Source organism: Salvelinus namaycush, chromosome 38 (assembly GCF_016432855.1).
Source record: "Salvelinus namaycush isolate Seneca chromosome 38, SaNama_1.0, whole genome shotgun sequence".
NCBI lineage: Eukaryota > Metazoa > Chordata > Actinopteri > Salmoniformes > Salmonidae > Salvelinus > Salvelinus namaycush.
This window is the reverse complement of record NC_052344.1, coordinates 2,535,184-2,563,034: the sequence shown is the minus strand read 5'-3', so window position 1 is coordinate 2,563,034 and position 27,851 is coordinate 2,535,184. Positions and strand designations below refer to the sequence as shown.

Sequence of the window (27,851 nt, the reverse complement as noted above, 5' to 3'; positions counted from 1 at the left end):
CAGACATTCCCTGTGTACAACTTAACAACGTGCAATGTGAAGGCATAATAATAGAAGTAATGGTGTCGATCTTAGTCAAACCCCTCCATGATGGTCGGTCTGGATTAGTGACCGGACATCACTCAGGAGTTGAATGTGGTATATCCTATTACTCTGTAATGTCAGGCTACTCTAGCCAGCTGAGGAAAGACAGAGATGTCCACTTAAGGTTTGCTGCTCTCCAAAAGTGATTTATTAAGCCCTTGTTAGTAACAACGTTACGACCAAATGGAGCACACAGCTATCTGAAAGCCGTGGGACGTATAGAGGCTAGAGACATACCTCTCATTCCTCTCTTCATGTCTCCCGTCGCATTTCTGAGGAAACCGAATAAAACGTGAACAAATGACTGCTGTTCAAAAAAGGGGGGCGTAATTGTAGTTTTCATACCTAATTAGTTATGGTGAAACACCCCCACTATTTCCCCCCTACTCTATGCTATAGACGTCTTTAGCTGCCTGCCGCTGCGAGGCCAGCCCCTAGACACTGTCATCTCTTCGAAATGGTTTTCGATTGTAAATCATTGATCATTTTCCGGATGTTTAAAACTGTCAAGGGGGATTTCAAACCCAATAATTATCAGACTACAGTAGATTTACGGACAAAACTTCACATGGGGATTTTTATCCATATATGCCTGTCCAATATAAATCCAATGCCGTAACTGATATATTTTACTTCTCTGCCCAAATGTAACATGTTCTTGTACAAACTACAACAAATATTAAAAGACAAACGAAAGCAAATACAGAAGCATGCACCCTTTACATCCACTTCCAAGCTACCAGTCTGTGATCAGCCTGAGAGTCGACTTGTGTCATTGAGCCATTGATCCCGAGCCAGATGAGTTAATGGGCCGTAGTCTCAGGCCCACCTGCTGCTCCTCCTGGTTGAGTTATTGATATTTTAAGTGAGTTTTGGCTTAATTAAAATAGCTCTGCCCGCTCTCTCTCTCTGCTGCCCAGGACCAGGGCTGTAAACCTTGAATTCCTCAGTAGCAGGAAGGCAGCCAACATCTCCTCCTCCACCGTGCCTTGTTCTGTTCTGGTTCCCCTCGGTTTTACTACCCCTCTGGTCCAAAGAAACAAAGCTGTACCGGCCCAGCCCACCACACTGAGGTTTAAGAGGAGAGAGATTAGGCAGGGAGAGAGGCAGATCAGGGGAAATCTACAGAGGAGGCAGGAAAGACGAGGCCAGGTGCTCTCTCTTACCCAATCCTTCCACTCTGGTCTCTGAGCTGGATGAAAAGGCTCTCTCTAGCTCCACTCCACAACACTTCTGAGGCGCAAATCCACAAAGGTCAAATAGTGGATACTGATATTTGTCCTGTTTCACTGCATGTATAAGTGGGTCACCCGTACACGTGTGAAATGGACATGTGTAAAGGCCCGGGCCCCAGACAAACACGTCTGTAGTCCCATTAATGAGACGGATGGAGGAATGTGTGTAAGCCAAACTACATACATGTGTGGGGAGAGATGGGGTGTGTGTGCGTGCGTGCGAGAAAGGGCGATAGAGAAATGCAGGGCTCCTCGTGGTTGAAGAGGTAGGCTCTAGACTTGAAACACCAGGCAACGAATACTAAAGGCTTCTGAAACATGCCCTTGCAGATGTTTTTCACCGAAGAATAGAGTGGTTAACTGAATATTACGAGGGCTGCTGTTTTATTGCAGTGGAATGGTATGTAAATTGTGGTCTTTTTCAGAGTGAAATGAAGCTTTCTGCTTGACTGAAGGTGAATAATCCCTGGCTCACCGGGAGATTCTTTTGAAATGAGAGAGAATGTGCTTGTGGAAGTAAAGGAATAGAGAGGAACCCCCTCTTCCTCCCTTCCTCCCCTCCTCCCCCGTCCTCTCCTCAGGGGAGCTGTTAAGCAGCAGTGCATTGTGGGTGGTAATGAGGGATGACAGGGAGAGCAGGAATGGAGGGATGCGATACCTTTACCTCCTACGTACGGTCAGTGGAGAGGCCTTCAGCCTTCTCCAGTCCTCCCCAGTCTCCTCTCCTCCTTTCCTCTGGGAGGGATACGAGACTGTCTAGGGACAAGAGGAATTCCACTGACTTGTGTTTATCTTTTCATGTGTTTAATGTGTCTATGGATGTGTCTATTATGTATTGTGCTCAACAGGGCTCAGGTGGTAAATAGACCTTGGTCTCAGCATTGACTCCCTTTACATCCCTCCCTCCCTACACAGTGGGGGGGTTAAGGGGAAATAGTAAATGACCGTATGTCTTCAGTAACGCGCCTGGAGTGACGACCCCCGCTCTACTTCACATCATCACGTCACACATCTGTTCTCTCCTCAGCGATAGAGGCGTTTCATTCTGCTGTCAATGAGTTGTGGTTCTGGCCCCGCCACACTCCACTCAGAGAGAGATATGAAATACCTTCAGTGCTCATTAAAAGACGCAAGCGCACGCACAGACACACACACACTGTTATTAAAGTTCGAGGAGCCGTGTTGCGGCTTGTTGACTGTGTCTACCTGTGTGGTGTTACTGTCGACGACCGCTTTATCTACGAAGGAAATTAATTGTTGACAAAATGGAGGGAGGAGGGCGTTGTGACAAGAGAGAAGACGCACAGAGTTATGACCGCCTGTGGCTGTGGAACCAATGAACTCACCCTGCCACGCCCCCTCACGATAACGAAAGATACTTCCGAGAAGGGGTGGAAATAGCTCTTATGACATATTTAGAAGTACTTCCAAATAGTTTGTGTTATTGTGCTGCTGGAACATGTCATACGTGTCATAGGACGGTAGCTACCTCTTTGTGCCAGACGTGTTGACCTCGATGGACCTCTACCTTGTAATCTCCGTGTTGTACATAGTAACCGTGCAGATTCTAACTGAGCACCGTGCAGAGCAGACCTCAGTTTACCTGTCTGGCAACAAAAGGGGCGAACACTGCCACTCTCTACCATAACACCATACGTGTCGAGGAACAAGAGAACGCCTTCAGACTCTTTCCAGAGAGTGTGGTTACATGCCCAAAGTAATACCAGCACTGTGAATAGTCAGATGAATATAATAGTTGTGATTTACACATTTACCTGCTTTGCAAGAAGAACCGACCGTTTCCATGGACACATCTGAAATCAGCCTACCTGATGGGCCTTTGATAAATACAGAAAATCACCAATCGAAATAAACGTCCTCCCACGGCGACCGTGCTATTTGTGTGACGACTATTTGACGCTGAGTTCTGACATGTTACATTTTGGTTGTAAAACTATTTCCAAGATGAATACTTTGTTTTTCCGAAATCACTTCCTTCATTCATTCACATGCAAATAACCTTCTGCCTCTCTGAGCAAGGCGTTTCCATGTCCTAATCATTTGAAAGATTGCCCAGATATGCTTACTTCGATTATGACCTAACGCCGATTTAAGATGAGCAGCGTAAGGTGTCGACATGACTAATGCCATAATCAGTTTAATATTGAGTTACTAGTGTGCATGTAAACGTACACACACGCACGCACGCACGCCAAGACAGACCTGCACATATAAAAGAGCATTCCTTAATCTCTCTTCCAGATGAACGCATTTATGTGTTCAATATCTCTGTGTGCCTGTGGAGGTTATTAATACGAGAGTATGTCTGAGAAGGACATCTAGTGTGTTACACTGAGTTAGACTGAGACGTCAGTCTATGGGTGCTGCAGCCATACCAGTCTAAAGGGAGGGGGAGAGAGGGACAGCGAGACCGGGAGATGGAGAGGTTGCCTGCTGCTGCAGAACGCAGATGTGCTTCAGGTGGGAGGTCTATAGCTATAGCAAATTGGCTCCCTATTTAAAAAGGTGGAGAACAAGCTGTGGAGGAAAAATACCGACGTTTTTGTATAGTTACAGCCAACTAGCGTAAAAATAATATTGCAATATTGTCAAAACGATATGATATATGGTCTAAAATAATATCCCAATATATAACTGTATCTATCCCTCCCCAATCACTACGTTGTATGTTCCTTAATGTTCTTTCTCATGTGCTTTCTTTTTGTGTGCTTCTGTGTCTCTTCGGTAGTGTGAAAATCTAAGCTAAAAATGTTCTAGAAGATACTTTACCCTGGCCTAGCGGTAGGAGTAGTTTGGACAGGCCTGATTGACTATGCGTCATTGTTGACGTGTTTTGTGTGTTGCTTTGATTTGGTAGGGTGGTTTCGTCATTGTGTTGTGTTTGCTGAGTGAGTTTATCGCCCAGACAGACAGAGCTATCTCTTCATCTCATATCCTCTTCGCTCTCACAGCGCAGTAGCACGCCACAGAAAGCCTTTTCCACATCGTAGATGGCACATGTATTGTTTATTTTACTTTCTAAACACCGTTATTGAAGATCTCCTTCTCTCTCTTCTCTCGCTCTTCATTTCTCTCTCTCTCTTTCCCATATTCCCTCCCCACTCCTCCTCTCTATCACTTGTTATCTCTTTCTCTCGCTCTCGCTCTCTCTCTCTAGCTATAGTGTGATGCAGGGTTTGTGTAGTCTGTACTCATATCCAGCTAAAAGGAGAAAGCGAAGCTAGCTGAGCAGGGAAATATATTTAGTCACTGATTGACTACAGCAGATAATCGACTACAGCAGATAAAGTCATGGATAATGGCGTCTTATCTCGTCAGGAACATGTAATCACAGAACCTAGGTCAAACCATGGTGTATCCTCCATCTCGCTTTCTTTACATATTGTATCTCTCTCTTCGTAATCTCCTCTCTCCCCCTCTCTCGCTCTCTCCTCTCTCTCTGTCTGGCCATGCTCCAAGGCCCTGGCTACAGAGGAGTATTTAGGTCAGCCCTTGGTGGCTGTGGAGTTGCTGCGGTCACTATTCTTACAGAGTAAGTGTGCGTCTCTGTACGGGACAGACACTCAGGGGAAAAAATGTGCATGAACACGAGTCGTCTCTCATTGAATGACAACAGACTTTATTGAAGAATCCCTACTGTTGACCAATCACTGACGAAGGGGCGTAGACTTCGGCTACCGACTTCGGCTTGCCCGAACACACGAAAAAAACTTACTGAAGTCCAAAACGAACAAAAATGTCCCCAAATATTGCTGACAGTTTCCTCTGGGAAGCCTGCGGATGCCTTAACCCCTCCCTTGATCTGTTCCTGACATACCCCTTCTGGTTCCTCCCCCATCTCTTCCCTCCTTTCCCTCTTTCTAATCAACCTCTCCTCCCCTTATCTCTAATACCCCTCCCCCCTTTCCTCCACCGTAGAACAGTCTGGGGAGGAGTAGAAAGAAGTTGCCCCTAGAAACTGATCTGAGGTCAGTCTTGCACTTTCCCTAACGAATCGCTACAGTTAATATTGGGGGAGGGTACAACTGGCCCTAGATCAGTGCCTATGGGCCACGTCTACCTTTCCACCTGGTGATGAGTAGTAGACACCTGGATATGATGACCTCTGACCTTACAATGAGAGGAAATGGAGAGCCGGCACTCGATTAGAGGAGAGGGAACAGAGCGGTAGGGAGGGGTGGAGAGATGCTGAGTTGCAGAGTTAACCGCTAAGTAGATATAAGCGGTGCAAATCAATTAAGACAGTATATGTCACTGTGATTGCTACGGATTTGGGACGTTAATGAACCCTGATGAAGCAACAGGACCCTGTAACCACCAGTGACCACGTCGCCAGGATAAGTGCTAGGAAATATAACAGAGAAAGCGAGCCGGCTGCTGGACGAGACCCTTCAGTGACCCATCGTGGGGCTGTATTCCTGTAATGTAGATATAACCCCCAGCCATCGGGCTCTATTCTCGGTCTCTGTCCTCACAGCAGATGAACGTCTCATGACACCCGGCGAATTATTGCCAGCTAATTTAATAGACAACGAACATGACACTCTAGCCACTCTTTCCCCCTCTCGCTCTTTCTCTCCCTTGGGTTCTTAATCGAATATACCTTGTAATGCAATTCCAGCTTTCAGCCACCAAGGCCTATAGTGTCAACAGGGGCAACTAGCAGCAAAGCACTCTGTTCTATCTATGTTTAGAATCTCAGGTCCAGTGTAACAGCTCGTTGAGCAGCCCCTAGCTGCGAGATAGAGGACAATGGCCTAGACTAGCCTATTGTGGATAAGATGGAGTAACAACAGCTGAATAGCAAATCAAACTGTTAGCCCTCCATTTGGACTCATTTTAGTAGTCCTCTTGCTGTAACAGTGGCTCTTTTCTGCTCTCTGAGTCTGGCCTTAAATGGGGTCAACCATAGGTTGAAATGCAAGCAGCACGCAGCCTGAGATAGGGGTATGGCTTGGTAACAGGAGAAGGGTCTACAACGTTATTCATACAGTGCCTTCAGAAAGCATTCACACCCCTTGACCTTTTCCACATTTTGTTAGGTTACAGCCTGATTTTAGCATGGATTAAATTGAGATTTTGTGTCACTGATCTACACACAGTACCGAATAATGTCACAGGTGAATTTTATTTTCAGAATGTTTTACAAATGAATAATAAAGTAAAAGCTGAAATGTCTTGAGTCAATAAGTATTCAACCCCTTTGTTATGGCGAGCCTAAGTAAGTTCATGAGGAAAGTCATATAGTAAGTTGTATGGATGCACTCTGTGTGCAGTAATAGTGGTTAATATGGTTTTTCATTGACTACTCCATCTCTGTACCCCACACATACATCTGTAAGGTCCCTCAGTTGAGTAGTGAATTTCAAGCACAGATTCTACCACAAAATCCAGGGAGGTTTTCCAATGGCTCGCAAAGAAGGGCACCTATTGGTAGATGGTTATCAATAGTGTTATCAATTTCACTTTGGATGGTGTGTCAATACACCCAGTCACTACAAAGATACAGACATCCTTCCGAAACAAGTTGCTGGAGAGGAAGGAAACCGCTCAGGGATTTCACCATGAGGCCAAAGGGGACTTTAAAGCAGTTACAGAATTGACTGGCTGTGGTAGGAGAAAACTTAGGATGGATGAACAACATTGTAGTTACTCCACAATACTTAACCTGCATGACAGAGTGAAATAAGGAAGCATGTACAGAAGAAAAGTATTCCAAAACATGTAACCTATTTGCAATAAGGCACTAAAGTAATACTGTAAAAAGTGTAGCAAATAAATAATGTTTTTGTACTGAATACAAAGTGTTATGTTTGGGGCAAACACAACACATCACTGAGTACCACTCTTCATATTTTCAAGCATGGTGGTGACTGCGTCAAGTTATGAGTATGTTTGTCATCAGCAAAGCGTAGGTGTAACGGCAGTCTAAGTCGTCCTCCTCCTCAGACGAGGAGAGGCGAGAAGGATCGGAGGACCAATGTACAGCGTGGTAAGTTTCCACGATTTAATAACAAGAAAACTAGACAAAATACAAAACAACAAACGTACTAACCGTCACAGTCCCGTGTGGCACAAACACTGACACAGGAAACAACCACCCACAAAATCCCAACACTAAACAAGCCACCTATATATGATTCTCAATCAGGGACAACGATTGACAGCTGCCTCTGATTGAGAACCATATTAGGCTGAACACAGAAACAGACAAACTAGACACACAACATAGAATGCCCACCCAGCTCACGTCCTGACCAACACTAAAACAAGCAAAACACATAAGCACTATGGTCAGGACGTGACAGTACCCCCCTCCTGAGGTGCGGACTCCGAACGCACCCCTAAAACTCAAGGGGAGGGTCTGGGTGGGCATCTGTCCGCGGTGGCGGCTCCGGCGCAGGACGAGGACACCACTCCACCATTGTCTTTGTCCCCCTCCTTAGCGTCCTTTGAGTGGCGACCCTCGCCCCCGACCCTGGTCTAGGAACCTTCACAAAGGTCCCCCCTAGATTTAGGAGACAGCTCAGGACAGAGAGGTAGCTCAGGACAGAGAGGTAGCTCAGGACAGAGAGGTAGCTCAGGACAGAGAGGTAGCTCAGGACAGAGAGGTAGCTCAGGACAGAGAGGTAGCTCAGGACAGAGAGGTAGCTCAGGACAGAGAGGTAGCTCAGGACAGAGGGGCAGCTCCGGACTGAAGGGCAGCTCCGGACTGAGAGGCAGCTCCGGACTGAGAGGCAGCTCCGGACTGAAGGGCAGCTCCGGACTAATGGCAGCTCCGGACTAATGGCAGCTCCGGACTGAGTGGCAGCTCCGGACTGAGTGGCAGCTCCGGACTGGAGGGCAGCTCATGACTGGAGGGCAGCTCATGACTGGAGGGCAGCTCATGACTGGAGGGCAGCTCATGACTGGCTGGCGGCTCTGGCGGCTCCTGACTGGCTGGCGGCTCTGGCGGCTCCTGACTGGCTGGCGGCTCTGGCAGCTCCTGACTGACTGACGGCTCTGGCGACTCCTGACTGACTGACGGCTCTAGCGGCTCCTGACTGACGGGCGGCTCTGTCGGCTCGGGACAGACGGGCGGCTCTGACGGCTCGGGACAGACGGGCGGCTCAGATGGCGCTGGGCAGACGGATGGCTCAGACGGCGCTGGGCAGACGGATGGCTCAGACGGCGCTGGGCAGACGGATGGCTCAGACGGCGCTGGGCAGACGGATGGCTCAGACGGCGCTGGGCAGGCAGGCGGCTCAGACGGCGCTGGGCAGGCAAGCAGCTCAGACTGCGCTGGGCAGACGACCGACTCTGACCTGCTGAGGCACACAGTAGGCCTGGTGCGTGGTGCCGGAACTGGTGGTACCGGACTGGAGACACGCACCTCAAGGCTAGTGCGGGGAGCAGGATTTCCGTGCTAGCCGGGCACCTTCATAACGCCGGTTCCTCTCTCCGGTTGCCTCTGCTCTCCTAGCTGCCTCCAGCTGTTCCCATGGGAGGCGATCCTTTCCAGCCAGGATCTCCTCCCATTTGTAGCAACCCTTGCCGTCCAAAACATCTTCCCATGTCCATTCCTCCTTTCTCTGCTCCTGCTGTCGCTGCCCGTAGCCACGCTGCTTGGTCCAAGTTAGGTGGGTGGTTCTGTAACGGCAGTCTAAGTCGTCCTCCAATGTACAGCGTGGTAAGTTTCCATGATTTAATAACAAGAAAACTAGGCAAAATACAAAACAACAAACGTACTAACCGTCACAGTCCCGTGTGGCACAAACACTGACACAGGAAACAACCACCCACAAAATCCCAACACTAAACAAGCCACCTATATATGATTTTCAATCAGGGACAACGATTGACAGCTGCCTCTGATTGAGAACCATATTAGGCTGAACACAGAAACAGACAAACTAGACACACAACATAGAATGCCCACCCAGCTCACGTCCTGACCAACACTAAAACAAGCAAAACACATAAGCACTATGGTCAGGACGTGACAGTAGGGAGGTTTTTAGGATAAAAAGAAATGTAATAGAGCTAAGTACAGGCAAAATCCTAGAGGAAAATCTGATTGTCTGCTTTCCAACAGACACTAGGACATAAATTCACCTTTCAGCAAGACAATAACCTAAAACACGAGGCCGAAGTTACACTGGAGTTGCTTACCAAGACGACATTGAATGTTCCTGAGTTGAATGTTCCAATCAGCTTGAATATCTTTGACAAGACTTGACAATGGCTGTCTAGCAATGATCAACCAACTTGACAGAGCATAAAGAATTTTAAAAAGAATAATGGGCAAATATTGTACAATCCATGTGTGAAAAGCTTTTAGAGACGTACCCCAAAACAGCTGTAATCACTGACAAAGGTGATTCTAACATCTATTGACTCTATTTGAATACTCAAATCAAAATATATTAGTGTTTTATTTTCCATAACATTTTTAAAATATTTGCACTTTTCTACCACTCTGACATTAAAGATTATTGTGTGTAGATCGTTGACAAAAAAATGACAATTAAATCCATTTTATTCCCACTTTGTAACACAACTAAATCTGGAAAAAGTCAAAGGGTGTGAATACTTTCTGAAGGCACTGAAGTTATGTACATATCTATCTCAATTACCTCGTACCCCTGCACATCGACTCAGTACTGGTACCCTGTCTATATAGCCAAGTTATTACCTCGTACCCCTGCACATCGACTCAGTACTGGTACCCTGTCTATATAGCCAAGTTATTACCTCGTACCCCTGCACATCGACTCTGTACTGGTACCCTGTCTATATAGCCAAGTTATTACCTCGTACCCCTGCACATGGACTCAGTACTGGTACCCTGTCTATATAGCCAAGTTATTACCTCGTACCCCTGCACATGGACTCAGTACTGGTACCCTGTCTATATAGCCAAGTTATTACCTCGTACCCCTGCACATGGACTCAGTACTGGTACCCTGTCTATATAGCCAAGTTATTACCTCGTACCCCTGCACATGGACTCAGTACTGGTACCCTGTCTATATAGCCAAGTTATTACCTCGTACCCCTGCACATCGACTCTGTACTGGTACCCTGTCTATATAGCCAAGTTATTACCTCGTACCCCTGCACATCGACTCTGTACTGGTACCCTGTCTATATAGCCAAGTTATTACCTCGTACCCCTGCACATCGACTCAGTACTGGTACCCTGTCTATATAGCCAAGTTATTACCTCGTACCCCTGCACATCGACTCTGTACTGGTACCCTGTCTATATAGCCAAGTTATTACCTCGTACCCCTGCACATGGACTCAGTACTGGTACCCTGTCTATATAGCCAAGTTATTACCTCGTACCCCTGCACATCGACTCTGTACTGGTACCCTGTCTATATAGCCAAGTTATTACCTCGTACCCCTGCACATCGACTCAGTACTGGTACCCGGTCTATATAGCCAAGTTATTACCTCGTACCCCTGCACATCGACTCTGTACTGGTACCCTGTCTATATAGCCAAGTTATTACCTCGTACCCCTGCACATCGACTCAGTACTGGTACCCTGTCTATATAGCCAAGTTATTACCTCGTACCCCTGCACATGGACTCAGTACTGGTACCCTGTCTATATAGCCAAGTTATTACCTCGTACCCCTGCACATGGACTCAGTACTGGTACCCTGTCTATATAGCCAAGTTATTACCTCGTACCCCTGCACATGGACTCAGTACTGGTACCCTGTCTATATAGCCAAGTTATTACCTCGTACCCCTGCACATCGACTCAGTACTGGTACCCTGTCTATATATCCAAGTTATTACCTCGTACCCCTGCACATGGACTCAGTACTGGTACCCTGTCTATATAGCCAAGTTATTACCTCGTACCCCTGCACATCGACTCAGTACTGGTACCCTGTCTATATAGCCAAGTTATTACCTCGTACCCCTGCACATGGACTCAGTACTGGTACCCTGTCTATATAGCCAAGTTATTACCTCGTACCCCTGCACATGGACTCAGTACTGGTACCCTGTCTATATAGCCAAGTTATTACCTCGTACCCCTGCACATGGACTCAGTACTGGTACCCTGTCTATATAGCCAAGTTATTACCTCGTACCCCTGCACATCGACTCAGTACTGGTACCCTGTCTATATAGCCAAGTTATTACCTCGTACCCCTGCACATGGACTCAGTACTGGTACCCTGTCTATATAGCCAAGTTATTACCTCGTACCCCTGCACATCGACTCAGTACTGGTACCCTGTCTATATAGCCAAGTTATTACCTCGTACTCCTGCACATCGACTCAGTACTGGTACCCTGTCTATATAGCCAAGTTATTACCTCGTACCCCTGCACATGGACTCAGTACTGGTACCCTGTCTATATAGACAAGTTATTACCTCGTACCCCTGCACATGGACTCAGTACTGGTACCCTGTCTATATAGACAAGTTATTACCTCGCACCCCTGCACATCGACTCAGTACTGGTACCCTGTCTATATAGCCAAGTTATTACCTCGTACTCCTGCACATCGACTCAGTACTGGTACCCTGTCTATATAGCCAAGTTATTACCTCGTACCCCTGCACATGGACTCAGTACTGGTACCCTGTCTATATAGCCAAGTTATCGTTACTTATTGTCACGCGTTTTACTTTTCTATTATTTCTCTATTTTCTTTCTCTCTGCATTGTTGGGAAGGGCCCGTAAGTAAGCATTACACGGTTGGTCTACACCTGTTGTTTACAAAGCATGTGACAAATAACATTTGATTGGATTTGATTTGGAATAGGGTGTCATGGTTGTATTTCATGAACGATTCCCTATTCCTGTAGTAAGGATAAATAGATGTTTGTTCCTGTGTTGTAATCCCACCTGTTCCCGTGCTGTCGAAGGGATGTTATTCCCTGTTAGCCCCCCTCCTCTCATCCCACGGTGAAAGGAGTCTTTTGTGTCTCTACCTGCTTGCCGCTCTCCTCTCCTCACAACCACGTTTGCGTGACTGACTGGCTAAGTGAGAGCGCAATAATCCCTGTTAGCTCACACTTGACTTTGGGGTTTTAGTGTAGGAGAGGAAGAGGAGGAAGACGAGGGAAAGATGCAGGTGTCGAGTGGGATTTTGCTGGGACAGCTGTGTGTGTTTTTGTGTACGTGTGTCTGAGTTATGACACAAAGTGAATTTCGCCAGTCTCGTGGGATAGGAGGACACCTCTGTGACATCATCACCAGCGCTACCAAAACAGCCAGGGCCGCAGAGTTGTGGATAGACACAGAATATGGCAGGGTATGCTTTTGGACACTACCCCTGGCAGCCTCAGAAGAGGAGTAGTGGCCAGAAGCTCCCCTCCTCTCCTCTCCTCTCCTCTCCATTCATCTCCTCTACTCTATTACTGTCAGTGTGTCTGGAAGCACTCAGTGAAAGCCCCTCTGATCTCCCCAGACATGTTTATTCTCAGGTATGTCCATGGTTGCATTCCAAGTGGCACCCTATTCCCTATATAGTGCACTACCTTTGACTAGATCCCTATGGGCCCTGGTCAACAGGATTGCACTATAAAGGGTAAAGGGTGCCATTTGAGGCGCAGTCCGTGTGTCTGTCTCCAGGCCAGAGCAGATCAAAGCTGCAGCCAGACGTACGTAAACACTAATCCTGTTAGATAAAGGGTTCTGGGTGTAGAGTCCACCGGGCCTGCTGGACAGACAGGGATGAGACACAGATACAGACGGACAGAGACCGATGAAGGTAGGGCGCGATAGTGATGGGCGAAGAGAGGGAGGGAGAGCCAGTGAGAGAAGGAGAACGAGAAGGAAGGAGGACGGGACGAGCTAGGATATGTAGCGGACAATCTCTTCCTTCACCTGAATGGACTGCCAGTGGACGAATTACAGTTGACACTGACAACTCTCTGCTGACTTTGCACAATTCATTCCTGGTGAAGGGGAATATGAACGAGAGCAGCAGTGTGGATGGGAAACATATAGGCGGTGTCCCAAATGGCACCCTATTCCCTATGTTGTGCAATATATAGGGACAGGCGTGCCATTTGGGATGCAGCCCCATAGTCCAAAAACTGATAGATGAGCTGCAGATTTTTCCTAGTTGTCTAACTTCAGGTCTGGGGTCTGTAAACCTGCCAGGGTTTCTCAGTGAACCCAGTCACTCTACACATTCCTGTACAGTTAACCATTGATCCCGGATACACGGTTTCATTTAAAGGAACACAGGTCAGACTCACGGCCAAGGTTCCGACTATCTATGCCTGACGTGGCCTATATTGAAACACGAACGCGCTATCATCATGATAAAGTCACATCCTAGTTGTCTGTCGACAGAGAGGTTAGAGCTCTAGTGGTGACAGTTGGTAATGGCATTACAATGATATGTCTGTCGACAGAGAGGTTAGAGCTCTAGTGGTGACAGTTGATAATGGCATTACAATGATATGTCTGTCGACAGAGAGGTTAGAGCTCTAGTGGTGACAGTTGATAATGGCATTACAATGATATGTCTGTCGACAGAGAGGTTAGAGCTCTAGTGGTGACAGTTGATAATGGCATTACAATGATATGCCGTGGTGTCAGTATCTCCTGTCCTTCCCTGATTGATGCTTGTGGCAGTTGTGTGGGAGACGTGATTGATGTGTGTAGGGAGAGACAGATGCCCAGCTGTCTTTCTCAGGGAGGTCCCAGTCGTTCCCAATCATCTGCAGTGATTATCTCTTTCAGCTACAGTTTCATTGTTTCCCTGCTCTCCTTTCCTCTCCGTGCATAATATCCATCCGCTTGGCAACCACCAAGACCCTTTCCTCCACTTCCTCATTTAATCTATTCATTTCCCTAGCCTATCATCTCGTGTCATGCATATTGAATTCCTGAGTAATAGATGGGTAGATTCTAGTATGATTGTCGTTCTGTCAGTCTGTAGGACATACTGTAATGGTCATTACGGTAGAGATGGCGAGAGATGGGGTGAATTCCCCTGTTCTTCTTACTATCACACAGACAGCACGATGTCTGGCAGCACGTCTTGTGGGCTGCTGATATGTGATCCTACGTCCCAGTCTGTCTGTTTGCTCACACTGTGTGAGAGAAACTCTTCTCCTGAACCCAATGGTTAGTGTGCGTGTCTGCGTGAGAGAGGGAGAGATTACGCGCTCTTGGGCAGATTGTTGAGAAAGCCGACCTGTGAGGGAATGTGTGGGATTGAATCTACAGTCAAACAACCTGTTGGTTTGCTCTGTACCTGATAGGCCAGGGGCGGTTAGGTGTGTCACAGGGAAGGGGGGGGAGCTGATGTCTCTCGAGACACCTATTGGTCGAGGCACAGTCGGTTTGGAGTCATTGTTGTGATTCAAATATTTGAGTGTTCGGAGAGAGAAAGGGGTCGGTTGGTCGCTTTGTGGTGTTTTCTCAGCACCTGCTAAATAGGGCTCAGTTTTCCCTGGTTTTCATTGGTCGCTGTACCTTTTAAAATGTTATTGCGCAATAAAAGATGGTTGCCAGTAAAATAACATAAAAAACACTACAAGGACTTGCCGTCTAGTATGTCTGTTATAATTGTTGGCTTTCTTCAAGGATGAAACACTATTCCTCGTATTACCATCCTACTTAACTGTGGTAAATGTCAAAATGATTTAAATAATCACATTTCCACTGCAGACAAACCAATGCAGGGAAGGATTGGTCTTTGTGTGGAATGCAGGGGTTGTTCTTTTCCTTCTTTCCCCGTCATAGTGATTTAGGAGCGGAACGTACCACTCTCTTCCTGCTGTAGGGGGGGGTCTGAATCCCCCCTCTGTCTCACACGGGTGGGGTTGACAGGTTTGCGAGGAGAACCTGTCGACTGTCGTACAGACGAGACGTCTGGCGTTTGTTTTACCACCCTCTGCTTCTTCCGTTATCTGTTAAAACACTGCTGTTGTTGTTGGATAGAGTGGGTGGTCACCAGGGTTGCTATTTTCAATTCTATTGAATTGAAAATCACCTGTTGTTTCTATGAGGATTTTTCAATTCATTACGAATGTTTAAACATGCTTCCTAAATTGTGAGTTGAAAAATGATTTTACCCTCCATCATGATGGCCACACTCTGTCAGTCACAGACCAGACAGATAGTGACAGCAATGTCATCGATCTGCAGAATGGGTGGGTGGGGCAGTGAGGGATATAGACGAGGGTGTTGTTGTCACTCACTGTGACAGCTGGGGACCTTGGTGGAATGTCCCAGTGTCCAGCTCCATCCCGAGTGGCGCAGCGGTCTAAGGCACTGCATCTCAGTGCAAGAGGCGTCACTACAGACACTGGTTCGAATCCAGGCTGCATCACATCCGGCCGTGATTGGGAGTCCCATAGGGCGGCGCACAATTTTAAATAAGAATTTGTTCTTAACCGACTTGCCGAGTTAAATAAAAAATAAAATAGATGGCTTGGCCTATAAACTACAGAGACTGGCTGGGGTCATGCTTATTACTGTCTCACAGTCTGTTAACACTTCCTGCCTCCTAAACAAGATGCACTAAGGTGAGTTTTGAGTTTCTCCCACTTATGGTTAAGATCTGGGGAGTTGTTGCTGACTGTGTCTATGGAAAACAGATTGCGGTTGACTTCATTTTTATTCATTCAATAAACACAATTCAATCATCACATATATGATTCATTCACTGTTACAGCTCGGCAGTATACTGCCTGGACTCATGGCTGAGATGACTAATAAAACAATGAGTGACTCGCTGTGAGTTTTATTGTTTGGATAATATACTTGTTTATTTACTTTAGCACGACTCTCTCGGTCTCATATCGTCTTAATGGTTATTACTAGTTCATAAATGCTTGGCATATCGTAGTTGTAACACACACTGAGTATTAAAGACAACTGCAGCCCACTGTTGATCTTGATGCTTCCAACCAATGTAGTGGATCTTATTTCACCAACGTCTCGGACTCAGTAGACCTTCATCAGGGTATTTCACTCACTCAGATATACTTGTAAACGGCATCTTTGTAATGTCGCGTGTGGTGTTTTATATCACTATGGGATGGGTCCTGTCATCTCCCATGTGCCTCTGCAGTGCTATTTACCCTCGGAGAACTCCTGTTTCCATGGTGTCTGAATGTGACACGCCCTGGGATGACTGGCAGCGATCTGCCCAGGGACACCCTGTGTGTATGTGTGTTGCCCTCTCATTGACCCCGAATAGAACAGCTGGGGGGGGGGGGGGGGGGGGATATAAATAGCATTTCTCTTGGGATGCCACGGGACAGGAAAAATATGTCACTCCTGGAAAACTCTCCCTGTATTTAACCTTGTTCTCCCCTGTTAATGGGCTGTTGTCAACCCTCATTCCCTCAGCATTGTGTGTGGGGAACATTCAGTGGATCTATGTAGTTAAGTAACTTAGAGAGTCAGGACTGTGTGCTTGTACTTCATGGCCAATAAAGTAGGCCTTTTCCCGGTTAGTTTACTCAGTGAGTGAATAGCTTAGATTTGCCTTTTTGAGTACCCTGCGAATAGGTGATGAAACATTTGTCAAGCACATCATTCAGCCCACAGTCAGGATGGTTTGAGCTGCGCTCTCAACAGCAAAGGGTTTAGAGTGCCACTGTTGTCTTAAGCTGAGTGCCAACAGCTACTGTCGGGACCTACTGCATTGCTGCTTAATGTTAACACTGAACAGGTGACTGGAACCTCTTACACCTGCCTCCTGTATTGGGTGTGTGTGGTGTGTGTGTGTGTGTGTGTGTGTGTGTGTGTGTGTGTGTGTGTGTGTGTGGTGTGTGTGTGTGTGTGTGTGTGTGTGTGTGTGTGCGTTTGTCCGACCATCCCTGCTTGCATATGTGTTTGTGTTTCAGTTAGCTTCTGGACCACCATGTGTACTGACTGTGTTGCTCTGGACAGACAGGCAGAGGGGGCTGGTGGGGAGTAGACAACTTGGGTAGACTACTCTGTGACGGATGTCTAGTGTAAGAGATACTCTCTGTGTTAGTAGAGCACCGTCTCTGTACGGTGAACTAAAGGACCATGTGTGTGTGTGAGAGTTTGGGTGTGTGTGTATGACCACATGGGGGGGGGGGGGGTCTTTTGTGTGTTCTTCTCTAGAAGTATGTGGTGACTGTGGGTGTAACAGAGTGGAAAACATGGGTCGTCTTGCTCTTCTTTGTCTGATAATGATGACACACTGGGCAACACTTCAGTGAAGAGGGAGAGGAGGAGGAGGTGGAGGCTGTGAGGAGACGACGGTATCAGCACCCAGTCTGATAAACAGTGTGAGGCAGTCTGATGAACAGAGGCACTGACGGGGGAGGGAGAGGAGATGGGAAGGAGGGGGGGGGGGGGGGGGGGGGGGGGGTGTAGGGGTCCTGAGAAATGACCTAATTTGGGGGAGAGTGACTGACAAGGCACCTGCCGCTCAGCTGTCTCACGCATGCATACACATTGACTCAACAAGACTCCTGCAACCCGATCGGCCACTCAGAGACGTTTCAACAGTATTTCAACTGCTGCAGCCACCTGTTGGCAACTCTCCTCCTACATCCCCGAAACCACAGTATTAGAGCCCTGTAGACTCTCTCTGTACGCTTGGTGTTGAACAAATAGCCCTGTAGACTTTGTATGGATCAGTGAAGAGTTAGCAGTGTCGGCTCTCTTCCTATAACCCAGCGTTATAACGAATGGGCCTAGGCCTATTGGCTCTACATGGAGTATACCAAACGTTAGGAGCAACTTCCTAATATTGAGTTGCAGAACAGCCTCAATTCGTCTGGGCTCGTGGACTCTACAAGTTGTCGAAAGCTTTCCACAGGGATGCTGGTCCATGTTGACTCCAATGCTTCCCACAGTTGTGTCAAGTTGGCTGTATATCCTTTGGGTGGTGGACCATTCTTGATACACACGGGAAACTATTGAGCATGAAAAACCCAGCAGCATTGCAGTTCTTGACACAAACCGGTGCGTCTGGCGTCTACTACCACACCCTGATCAAAGGCACTTCAGCTTTTGTCTTGCCCATTCACCCTCTGACCGGCACACACACACAATCCATATCTCCAATTGTCTCAAGATTCAATGATGATTTTGTACACTCAGTGTATATGATATATGGGTTAGAAGAACTGAGCAGTTTTCAGTTGTTCCACAAGTTGAAATGAGATCAGAGTTGTTTAATTACTTAGGAGTGGCTTTGAATCAGGTGGAGTCACGATGAGACCTACTGACACCTAGTTAATTTAATCTACCGTAGTAGATGGAGAACCGTGGCATGACAAACAAGTGCAGCTGCGGAGCTCTGCACAGAGAGAGAACGCCGGCAGAGACTCGGGGACACTAGAAGCCAGCCCTTCCCAAGTCTCACTGTAACATAATATTTGTCAGGAAATCGCTGTGAGCGGCACACGCCTCTCGTTTGCGGGAAGTGTTGGTGTTCACGCTCTTGAAGTCGTACACTATATAGGGAATAGGGTGCCAGTTGGGATGCGCCCTAGGTCTCCTCTGAGAAGGATCCGTTAGGATTGAGATATTCACAGTAGGTAATTCAAGTGTGTTTCTGGACAAGAGGGAGGGAAAGGCTGACATTGTGCTGTCATTGACAGGACAGGTTATTCATTCAAATGATTATACGCCTGACAGTGACTCTGTCTAGTTGATTTAACGTCTTTGATCGGGCCAGTTTTAACAAAACGGACTCATTCATGAACTATTCAACAAAGTTTAACACCAATCTTCATGTGTTTAGTGTGGTTGAACTGTGGTCGACTCTACTACTCTGCTCTGCAATGCATCCACTTAGAAGAGGATCCCTTCTATATTCTACAAAATGCTAAACAAATCTTAACAAAGCTTCATGGCTCCAATTATGTACAGTCGTTCCGATCCGTCTTTTAACTGTTGCTCTGCTCTGTAGTTCACCCATTTTAACCCCTCCCTCTCGCTCTCCTCCCCCCTCCCCAGATGGTGTCCATCGGGTCACAGCTCTGTGCACCCTGCGGGTCACCATAATCACAGACGACATGTTGACCAACAGCATCACAGTGCGCCTGGAGAACATGTCTCAGGAGCGCTTCCTGTCCCCTCTGCTGTCCCTCTTCCTGGAGGGTGTGGCAGCCGTGCTCTCCACCAGGTAATTTGTCTGCTCCTTCTTATGGTCCCAGAAAACCTGGTTGGAAGATTCTCAGTATCAGGAGGGAATAATAACCCTCGGAACCGGGATTTCTGTCTAACCTGGGATTTTTTTGGGGGAAAGTTATTAAAGTGTTAGCTTCTACTTCACGGAGGTCCGTGTAGCATTCTGTTGCTGCTACTTCTGCTCCGTATGATCGTAAGATTCTCTACTCTCCACCAGCCGCCAGGCCGTCTTTGTGTTCAACATTCAGAACGACACAGACGTCCGTGGCGCCATCCTCAACGTGACCTTCTCGGCGCTGCAGCCAGGGGGTCACCCAGGGAGGTACTTCCCCTCCGAGGAGCTGCAGGAGCAGATCTATCTGAACCGCACCCTGCTTCGACTAATATCATCACAACAGGTAACTTACTCACAACAGGTTCTTTGAATGAATCCCAAATTGACCCCTGCCTACCCCATAGCCACTCCTGTACAACCGGGTCATGTTCAGTTGGCACCAAATTGAAGAAAATGATCAGAAACTGGGAGGCACTATGTGAATAAATGTTTGTTGTTGTTTTGAAAAGTTCCGCTACGGTGTGCCGTAATGAACACGACTCAGGTTTTCCCGATCTAAGTCGGCCGCTGATTCGAGGGAAGGACCGAAAACCAGCGATCTCTGTTGCCCGTTTCATTTTCTGGATTTGAGCACGTTCCTAATAAATTGTATCCGTTCCAGGTGCTTCCCTTCGACGACAACATCTGCCTGAGGGAGCCGTGTGAGAACTATATGAAGTGTGTGTCCGTGCTGAAGTTCGACAGCTCCCCGCCCTTCATCTCCTCCGACACGGTGCTGTTCCGGCCCATCCACCCCGTCAACGGTCTGCGCTGCCGCTGTCCTGCAGGCTTCACCGGGGACTACTGCGAGACGGAGATAGACCTCTGCTACTCAGGACCCTGCAGGAACAACGGGAAGTGTCGCAGCCGAGAAGGAGGCTATACGTGCGAGTGTCAGGAAGACTTCACTGGTGAGTGGCTCCACTCAGTGAAGGAGTTGTTTGTGTACTGTATTATCCTTTGCTAGCCTGTTCCCTGACCTGTTGTGCTGTCTTGCAAATGGTGCGAAGATGGCCATAGTAGTTGGCAACGTAGCACAAAAGGTTCTGGGACCAGGCTAATACTTTCCTAGGTCTTTAAGAGATTTAAATTGTATGTAAGTCACCCCAGCCATCAGAGTGTAGCTTCCAGTTTGGGCGATGCACGCATTTCATGGCAGTCATCTTGGCTGCAGATCAACTCTGGTGTTGGCCAGCAGCAGGATGCACCAACCCACTACAAATGGCCCCTTTACTAAATGGTCTGTCTCAATGTGATTTATGTTTGAGATGAGGCTGGAATGCTGTCTAGCTGGCAGCCCCAGGTACACTCTATAGTAGGCACTACTCCCTACTCCTGTCACTCTGTCTTTGTGTCTGAGTGATGGTCGAGGGTCGGAGCTATCGGATGCACTCAGGACGTTTTCATGGAGTTTGCGGGTTTTTATTTATTTATTTTATTTAACCTTTATTTAACTAGGCAAGTCAGTTAAGACGGCATGCCAATGACGGCATACCCCGGCCAAACCCTAACCCGGACGACGCTGGGCCAATTGTGCGCCGCCCTATGGGACTCCCAATCACAGCCGGTTGGGATACAGCCTGGAATCGAACCAGGGTCGGTAGCACTGAGATGCAGTGCCTTAGACCGCTGCGCCGCACGGAAGCCCCAGGAGGTCAACTGAACGGGAGCTTTCATCTGATAGTGATACCACATCTCTCTGTCCCTACAATGGGGCCCGGTAGAATATAATGACAACCCTACCACTCCTTTCCTCTCTTTCCCTCCTTCACTTCCTTATCAGCTGTAATTACCTCATTATACCACACTCCACCCTTCCTCTCCTCCAATGGGGGGTCTAGTCTTTGAAGGTCACAGTTCGACCTCAGCTAGTTAGGAGCCATTATGTGGCCGATGACAGCGGGGCCTACTGTGTCCGTCTTGGGTTTCCACATTATTCCCGCATTATAGGGAAACAGATCCTCCTAATTCTCCTCGGAAAATGGATTATACCACAGAGAGAAGAGTCATTACCAGGGTCCAGACAGGGTCCTGCGCCCCCCCTCCATCCCACGCATACCTGGCTGTTCCCCTCCCCTCCTAGACAGATCTTGGCGGGATGATGATTGACACAACACTGGAGCTGGAGTTGACGGCGATGGTTGGCTGCCATCTTAGATAAGGAGACTGATGGACTCGAAGATGGCCTGCAAACTTGAGCCAGTCAGCCAGTTTCCTATGGTCTCATAGACAAGACAGTCTGTCAGTGGGAAACTGAGCCATGTGTCTGTGGGGGTGATGTCCAGACCAGTAGTTAGTGTCTGTAACCCTATTTCCTACTGGGGCGCCGTACTACAATGGCTGACCCTGTAAAACACCACATTTCACAGCACCTATCTGGTGTATGTGACAGTTATTATTATTATTATTATTATTAGATTCTCCATGAGAACCATTCAGCAGAGCAATATAGAAACAGTGACGTCTGTTCAGTGTCTTCTGTCTCTCAGAAATGGGAAATGGGAATGCAGTCTATGAATCTGACTTTTTGTGTGTCTGACCAGGTGGGTATATCACTCTCTCCCTCCTCCCCTCTCTCCCCAGGTGAGCACTGTGAGGTGAACGCCCGGTCGGGGCGGTGTGTCCCGGGGGTGTGTAAGAATGGGGGGAAATGTGTGGACCTGCTGGTGGGGGGGTTCATGTGCCAGTGTCCCCCGGGAGAGTACGAGAAGCCTTACTGTGAGATGACCACCAGGTCTTTCCCTGGTCAATCCTTCATCACCTTCAGAGGACTACGACAGAGGTTCCACTTCACTGTCTCATTCATGTGAGTACTTGGAAACCATCTACTCCCTCTCTGTATCTCTCCCCATCTACAGTGCCTTTGGAAAGTGTTCAGACCCCTTGACTTTTTCCACATTTTGCTACATTACAGCCTTATTCTAAAATGGATTCCATAAATAACAAACCTCAGCAATTTACACACAATAAATAAATGAGACTCGAAATTGAGCTCAGGTGCATCCTGTTTCCGTTGATCATGTGTTAACAGAGCGACATGTCTGCTGTGCATGTTTGCGTGTGTGTAGTAAACGGTAATTTGGGTACAGGGAGGGTTGCACAAACAAACACAAACTTCGCTCAGTTCAGTATACCAGTTCAGTGGGGCATGTAGAGACATCTTTATTGTGTCGGAGCTCACAGAAAGAACGCTTACATTAAACACGAGTGTGTGTGTGTGTGTGTGTGTGTGTGTGTGTGTGTGTGTGTGTGTGTGTGTGTGTGTGTGTGTGTGTGTGTGTGTGTGTGTGTGTGTGTGTGTGTGTGTGTGTGTGTGTTCACGCTCTTATCTGTTGAAACAGCCGTAGAGGAAAATGATCTATAACACCTTTCATAGTCAAGGCAGGAACACAGAACTGGGAATGCAGATCAAGTTCTTTGTCTCTCAAACAGCCCATAAATGTAGTAAACTACATTCTATGTGGTGGCCCTATGTGGCACTGATCAAAACTAGTGCACTTGCACAATAGTGTGTCAGATCTGTTGCTCGTTCCATTTGAAGTTCTAGGTGGGGTGAGGATCATAAAAGTGGGCTGATGTGAAAAGCAGAGTGTGTGTCGGTGAGAAGCGGTAGAACAGGGTGAAAACAGGAAGAGTCCTGTGATGAGGTGCTCTTATCACTGTTTTCTTTAATCGGCTGTGTCTTCCTGCCCCCCTGCCCCCCTCCGCACCTCCCACTGCCATGCTGGCATCTGGTGTCTGACTCTTGTGCCCTCTGTGCCCCTCATAGCACACATGCAGGCACACACACACACACATACAGTGGCGTGCGAAAGTATTCACCCCCCTTGGCATTTTTCCTATTTTGTTGCATTACAACCTGGAATTAAAATAGATTTTTGGGGAGTTTGTATCATTTCATTTACACAACATGCCTACCACTTTGAAGATGCAAAATATGTTTTATTGTGAAACAGACAAGAAATAAGACAAAAAAACCCTGAAAACTTGATCGTGCAAAACTATTCATCCCCCCCTAAAGTCAATACTTTGTAGAGCCACCTTTCGCAGCAATTACAGCTGCAAGTCTCTTGGGGTATGACTCTATAAACTTGGCAGATCTAGCCACTGGGATTTTTGCCCATTCTTCAAGGCAAATCTGTTCCAGCTCCTTCAAGTTGGATGGGTTCTACTGGTGTACAGCAATCTTTGTCATACTACAGATTCTCAATTGGATTGAGGTCTGGGCTTTGACTAGGCCATTCCAAGACATTTAAATGTTTCCCCTTAAACCACTCAAGTGTTGCTTTAGCAGTATGCTTAGGGTCATTGTTCTGCTGGAAGGTGAACCTCCGTTCCAGTCTCAAATCTTTGAAAGACTGAAACAGCTTTCCCTCAAGAATTTCCCTGTATTTAGCGCCATCCAGCATTCCTTCAATTCTGACCAGTTTCCCATTCCCTGCCGATGAAAAACATCCCCACAGCATGATGCTGCGACCACCATGCTTCACTGTAGGGATAGTGTTCTCGGAGTGATGAGAGGTGTTGGGTTTGTGCCAGACATAGCGTTTTCCTTGATGGCCAAAAAGCTCAATTTTTGTCTCATCTGACCAGAGTACCTTCTTCCATATGTTTTGGGAGTTTCCCACATGCCTTTTGGTGAACACCAAACGTGTTTGCTTATTTTCTTCTTTAAGCAATTGCTTTTTTCTGGCTACTCTTCCGTAAAGCCAAGCTCTGTGGAGTGTACGGTTTAAAGTGGTCCTATGGACAGATACTCCAATCTCTGCTGTGGAGCTTTGCAGCTCCTACAGAGTTATCTTTGGTTTCTTTGTTGCCACTCTGATTAATCCCCTCCTTGCCTGGTCCGTGAGTTTTGGTGGGCGGCCCTCTCTTGGCAGGTTTGTTGTGGTGCCATAATCTTTCAATTGCTTAATACTGGATTTAATGGTGCTCCGTGGGATGTTTAAAGTTTCAGATATTTTTTTATAACCCAACCCTGATCTGTACTTCTTCACAACTTTGTCCCTGACGTGTTTGGAGAGCTCCTTGGTCTTCATGGTGCCACTTGCTTGGTGGTGCGCCTTGGTTAGTGGTATTGCAGACTCTGGGGCCTTTCAGAACAGGTGTATATATACTGAGATCATGTGACATGACACTTAGATTGCACACAGGTGGACTTTATTATGTGACTTTTGAAGGCAATTGGTTGCAGCAGATCTTATTTAGGGGCTTCATAGCAAAGGGGGTGAATACATATGAACGCACCACTTTTCCGTTTTTTTAATTATTTTGACTTTTTTGAAACAAGTAATTTTTTCATTTCACTTCACCGTTTTGGATTGTTTTGTTCATGTCCATTACATGAAATCCGAATAAAAATTCATTGAAATTACAGGTTGTAATGCAACAAAATAGGAAAAATACCAAGGGGGATCAATGGCAGGGGCACGGGTTAACAGGGAGACGGGCCACCAGGGCACGACATCTACTTCCTCCTTCCTGACTCTAGACCGCTGGTCTTACGAACACGTTCTTATTGTCCTTCAAGTCTCTCTTCCTATTTTCTTCCTCAGGAGTTTCTCACTCCTCCCTTACATACCTCTCCAACCCCAAATCCCACCTCTCATATACACTACATGACCCAAAGTATGTGGACATCTCATTTCAAAATCATGGGCATTAATATGTATTTGGTCCCCCCTTTGCTGCAAGTCCCGACATTTCTGCCGGGACTTGCTTCCATTCAGCCACAAGGTCATTTGTGAGGTCGGGCACGGATGTTGGGCGATTAGGCCTGGCTCGCAGTAGGCCTTCCAATTCATCTCAAAGGTGTTCGATGGGGTTGAGGCCATGGAAACCCATTTCATGAAGCTCCCGACAAACGGTTCTTGTACTGAAGTTGCTTCCAGAAACAGTGTTGCAACCGAGGACAGTCGATTATTACGCGGCACGTGCTTCAGCACTCACCGGTCCCGTTCTGTGAGCTTTACACCACTCCAGCCGACACTTGGCATTGCACATGGTGATCTTAGGCTTGTGTGCAGCTGCTCGGCCATGAACAGCATTTCATGAAGCTCCCGACGAACAGTTGTTGTGCTGACTCGGCAGTCCAGTTCGGTGAGATTGTGTGGCCTACCACTTCGCGGCTGAGCCATTATTGCTCCTAGACGTTTCCACTTCACAGTAACACCACTTACAGTTGACCGGGGCAGCTTTGGCAGGGCAGAAATTTGACAAACTGACTTGTTGGAAAGGTGGCATCCTATCACTGATCTCTTCATTAAGGCCAATCTACTGCCAATGTTTGTTTATGGAGATTACATGGCTGTGTGCTTGATTTTATACACCTGTCGGCAACGGGTGAAGCTGAAATGGCCGAATCCACTAATTTGAAGGGGTGTCCACATACTTTTGTATATATAGTGTATCTTATCTGGCAGTTTGGGTTAGATACACAGACTCTGTGACAGAGTTTGTCTAACTATGCCACATACTGTAAAAACCTAATGAATAATTGTTCACAAAACAAAAGTTTGGCTAACTATGTTTGAGATATAGGATTTGAATGGGTGCCATTTTGGCACCAAATGTGGGTTTTGACAACAGAAGGTTGACCCTGTGTCCATCTTGTCCCCAGGTTTGCCACCAGAGAGAGGAATGCCCTGCTGCTGTACAATGGGAGATTTAACGAGAAACACGACTTTATCGCCTTGGAGATTATCGAGGAACAGATCCAACTCACCTTCTCTGCAGGTGAGAGGGCGCAGTGTGTGTCCACAGTGCAAATAATCGTGCTCACACAAAGAGCTGGAAAATGACTTACAAGTTGCTTGTATCAACACTAGCTGATAGCTTGATTAATCAACTCTGCTGTAAGGAAATCATTAATGTGGCTTTCACAAACCACTTGGTAAATACTTTTATCAGCTGCACTCTGTGACCAGTGTGAAACAAACAGTTACAGGATTTCATCCTTTCCATTGTCTGGCTATGCTGCTGTGCAGTTACACCTAGAGATGCATTGGCTTTGGCTGTGTGAAAGGGCTGAGTGTTTTACTGTGGTCAGAGAGCAGCTGCTTCCCCCTGACAGAGCCTGAGCAGACTGATTCATGACAGTATAGACACTTAACGAGCCATAAAGACCTACAGTGCCTTGCAAAAGTATTCATCCCCTTGGCCTTTTTCCTATTTTGTTGCATTACAACCTGTAATTTAAATATATTTTTATTTGGATTTCATGTAATGGACAAACACAAAATAGTCCAAATTGGTGAAGTGAAATGAAAAAAATAACGTATTAAAAAAATTCGAAAAAGTTAAAAACGAAAAAGTGATGCGTGCAAATGTATTCACCCCCTTTGCTATGAAGCCCCTAAATAAGATCTGGTGCAACCAATTACCTTCAGAAGTCACATAATTAGTTAAATAAAGTCCACCTGTGTGCAATCTAAGTGTCACATGATCTCAGTATATACACACCTGTTCCAAAAGGCCCCAGAGTCTGCAACACCACTAAGCAATGGGAACCACCAAGCAAGCAGCACCATGAAGATCAAGGAGCTCTCCAAACAGGTCACCACTGACAAAGTTCTGGAGAAGTACAGATCAGGGTTGGATTATAAAAAAAAAAATATACGAAACTTTGAACATCCCACCGTACATCATTAAATCCATTATTAAAAAATGGAAAGAATATGGCACCACAGCAAACCTGCCAAGAGAGGGCCGCCCACCAAAACTCACGGACCAGGCAAGGAGGGGATTATTCAGAGAGGCAGCAAAGAGACCAAAGTTGCTATCTGAGCAGCTAACCGATCGCTGCAGCTGTACATAGTCCATCTGTAAACAGCCCACCCAATTTACCTACCTCATCCGCTTACTGTTTTTATTTATTTACTTTTCTGCTCTTTTGCACACCAGTATCTCTACTTGCTCATGATCATCTGATGACTTATCACTCCAGTGTTAATCTGATTAATTGTAATTATTCGCTCCTATGGCCTATTTATTGCCTACCTCATGCCTTTTGCACACAATGTATATAGACTCATTTTGTTTTTTCCTACTGTGTTATTGACTTGTTTATTGTTTACTCCATGTGTAACTCTGTGTTGTTGTCTGTTCACACTGCTATGCTTTATCTTGGCCAGGTCGCAGTTGTAAATGAGAACTTGTTCTCAACTAGCCTACCTGGTTAAATAAAGGTGAAAAAAAATAAAAGATAACTCTGTAGGAGCTGAAAAGTATCTGTCCAAAGGACCACTTTAAGCCGTACGCTCCACAGAGCTTGGCTTTACGGAAGAGTGACCAGAAAAAAAACAATTGCTTAA

At 46.8% G+C, this 27,851-nt stretch overlaps 1 protein-coding gene across 1 annotated transcript in view; it reads left to right on the top strand.

Annotated features, from left to right (window-relative positions):
* The window catches only part of LOC120031780 (cadherin EGF LAG seven-pass G-type receptor 1-like), a 119,489-nt gene that overhangs the window by 32,475 nt on the left and 59,163 nt on the right, over positions 1-27,851 (top strand). The window contains exons 3-7 of the mRNA XM_038977600.1: positions 19,272-19,440; positions 19,663-19,843; positions 20,162-20,450; positions 22,123-22,345; positions 26,159-26,274. Coding sequence (XP_038833528.1) covers positions 19,272-19,440; positions 19,663-19,843; positions 20,162-20,450; positions 22,123-22,345; positions 26,159-26,274 — 978 coding nt within the window. The remainder of the gene's footprint in view (positions 1-19,271; positions 19,441-19,662; positions 19,844-20,161; positions 20,451-22,122; positions 22,346-26,158; positions 26,275-27,851) is intronic.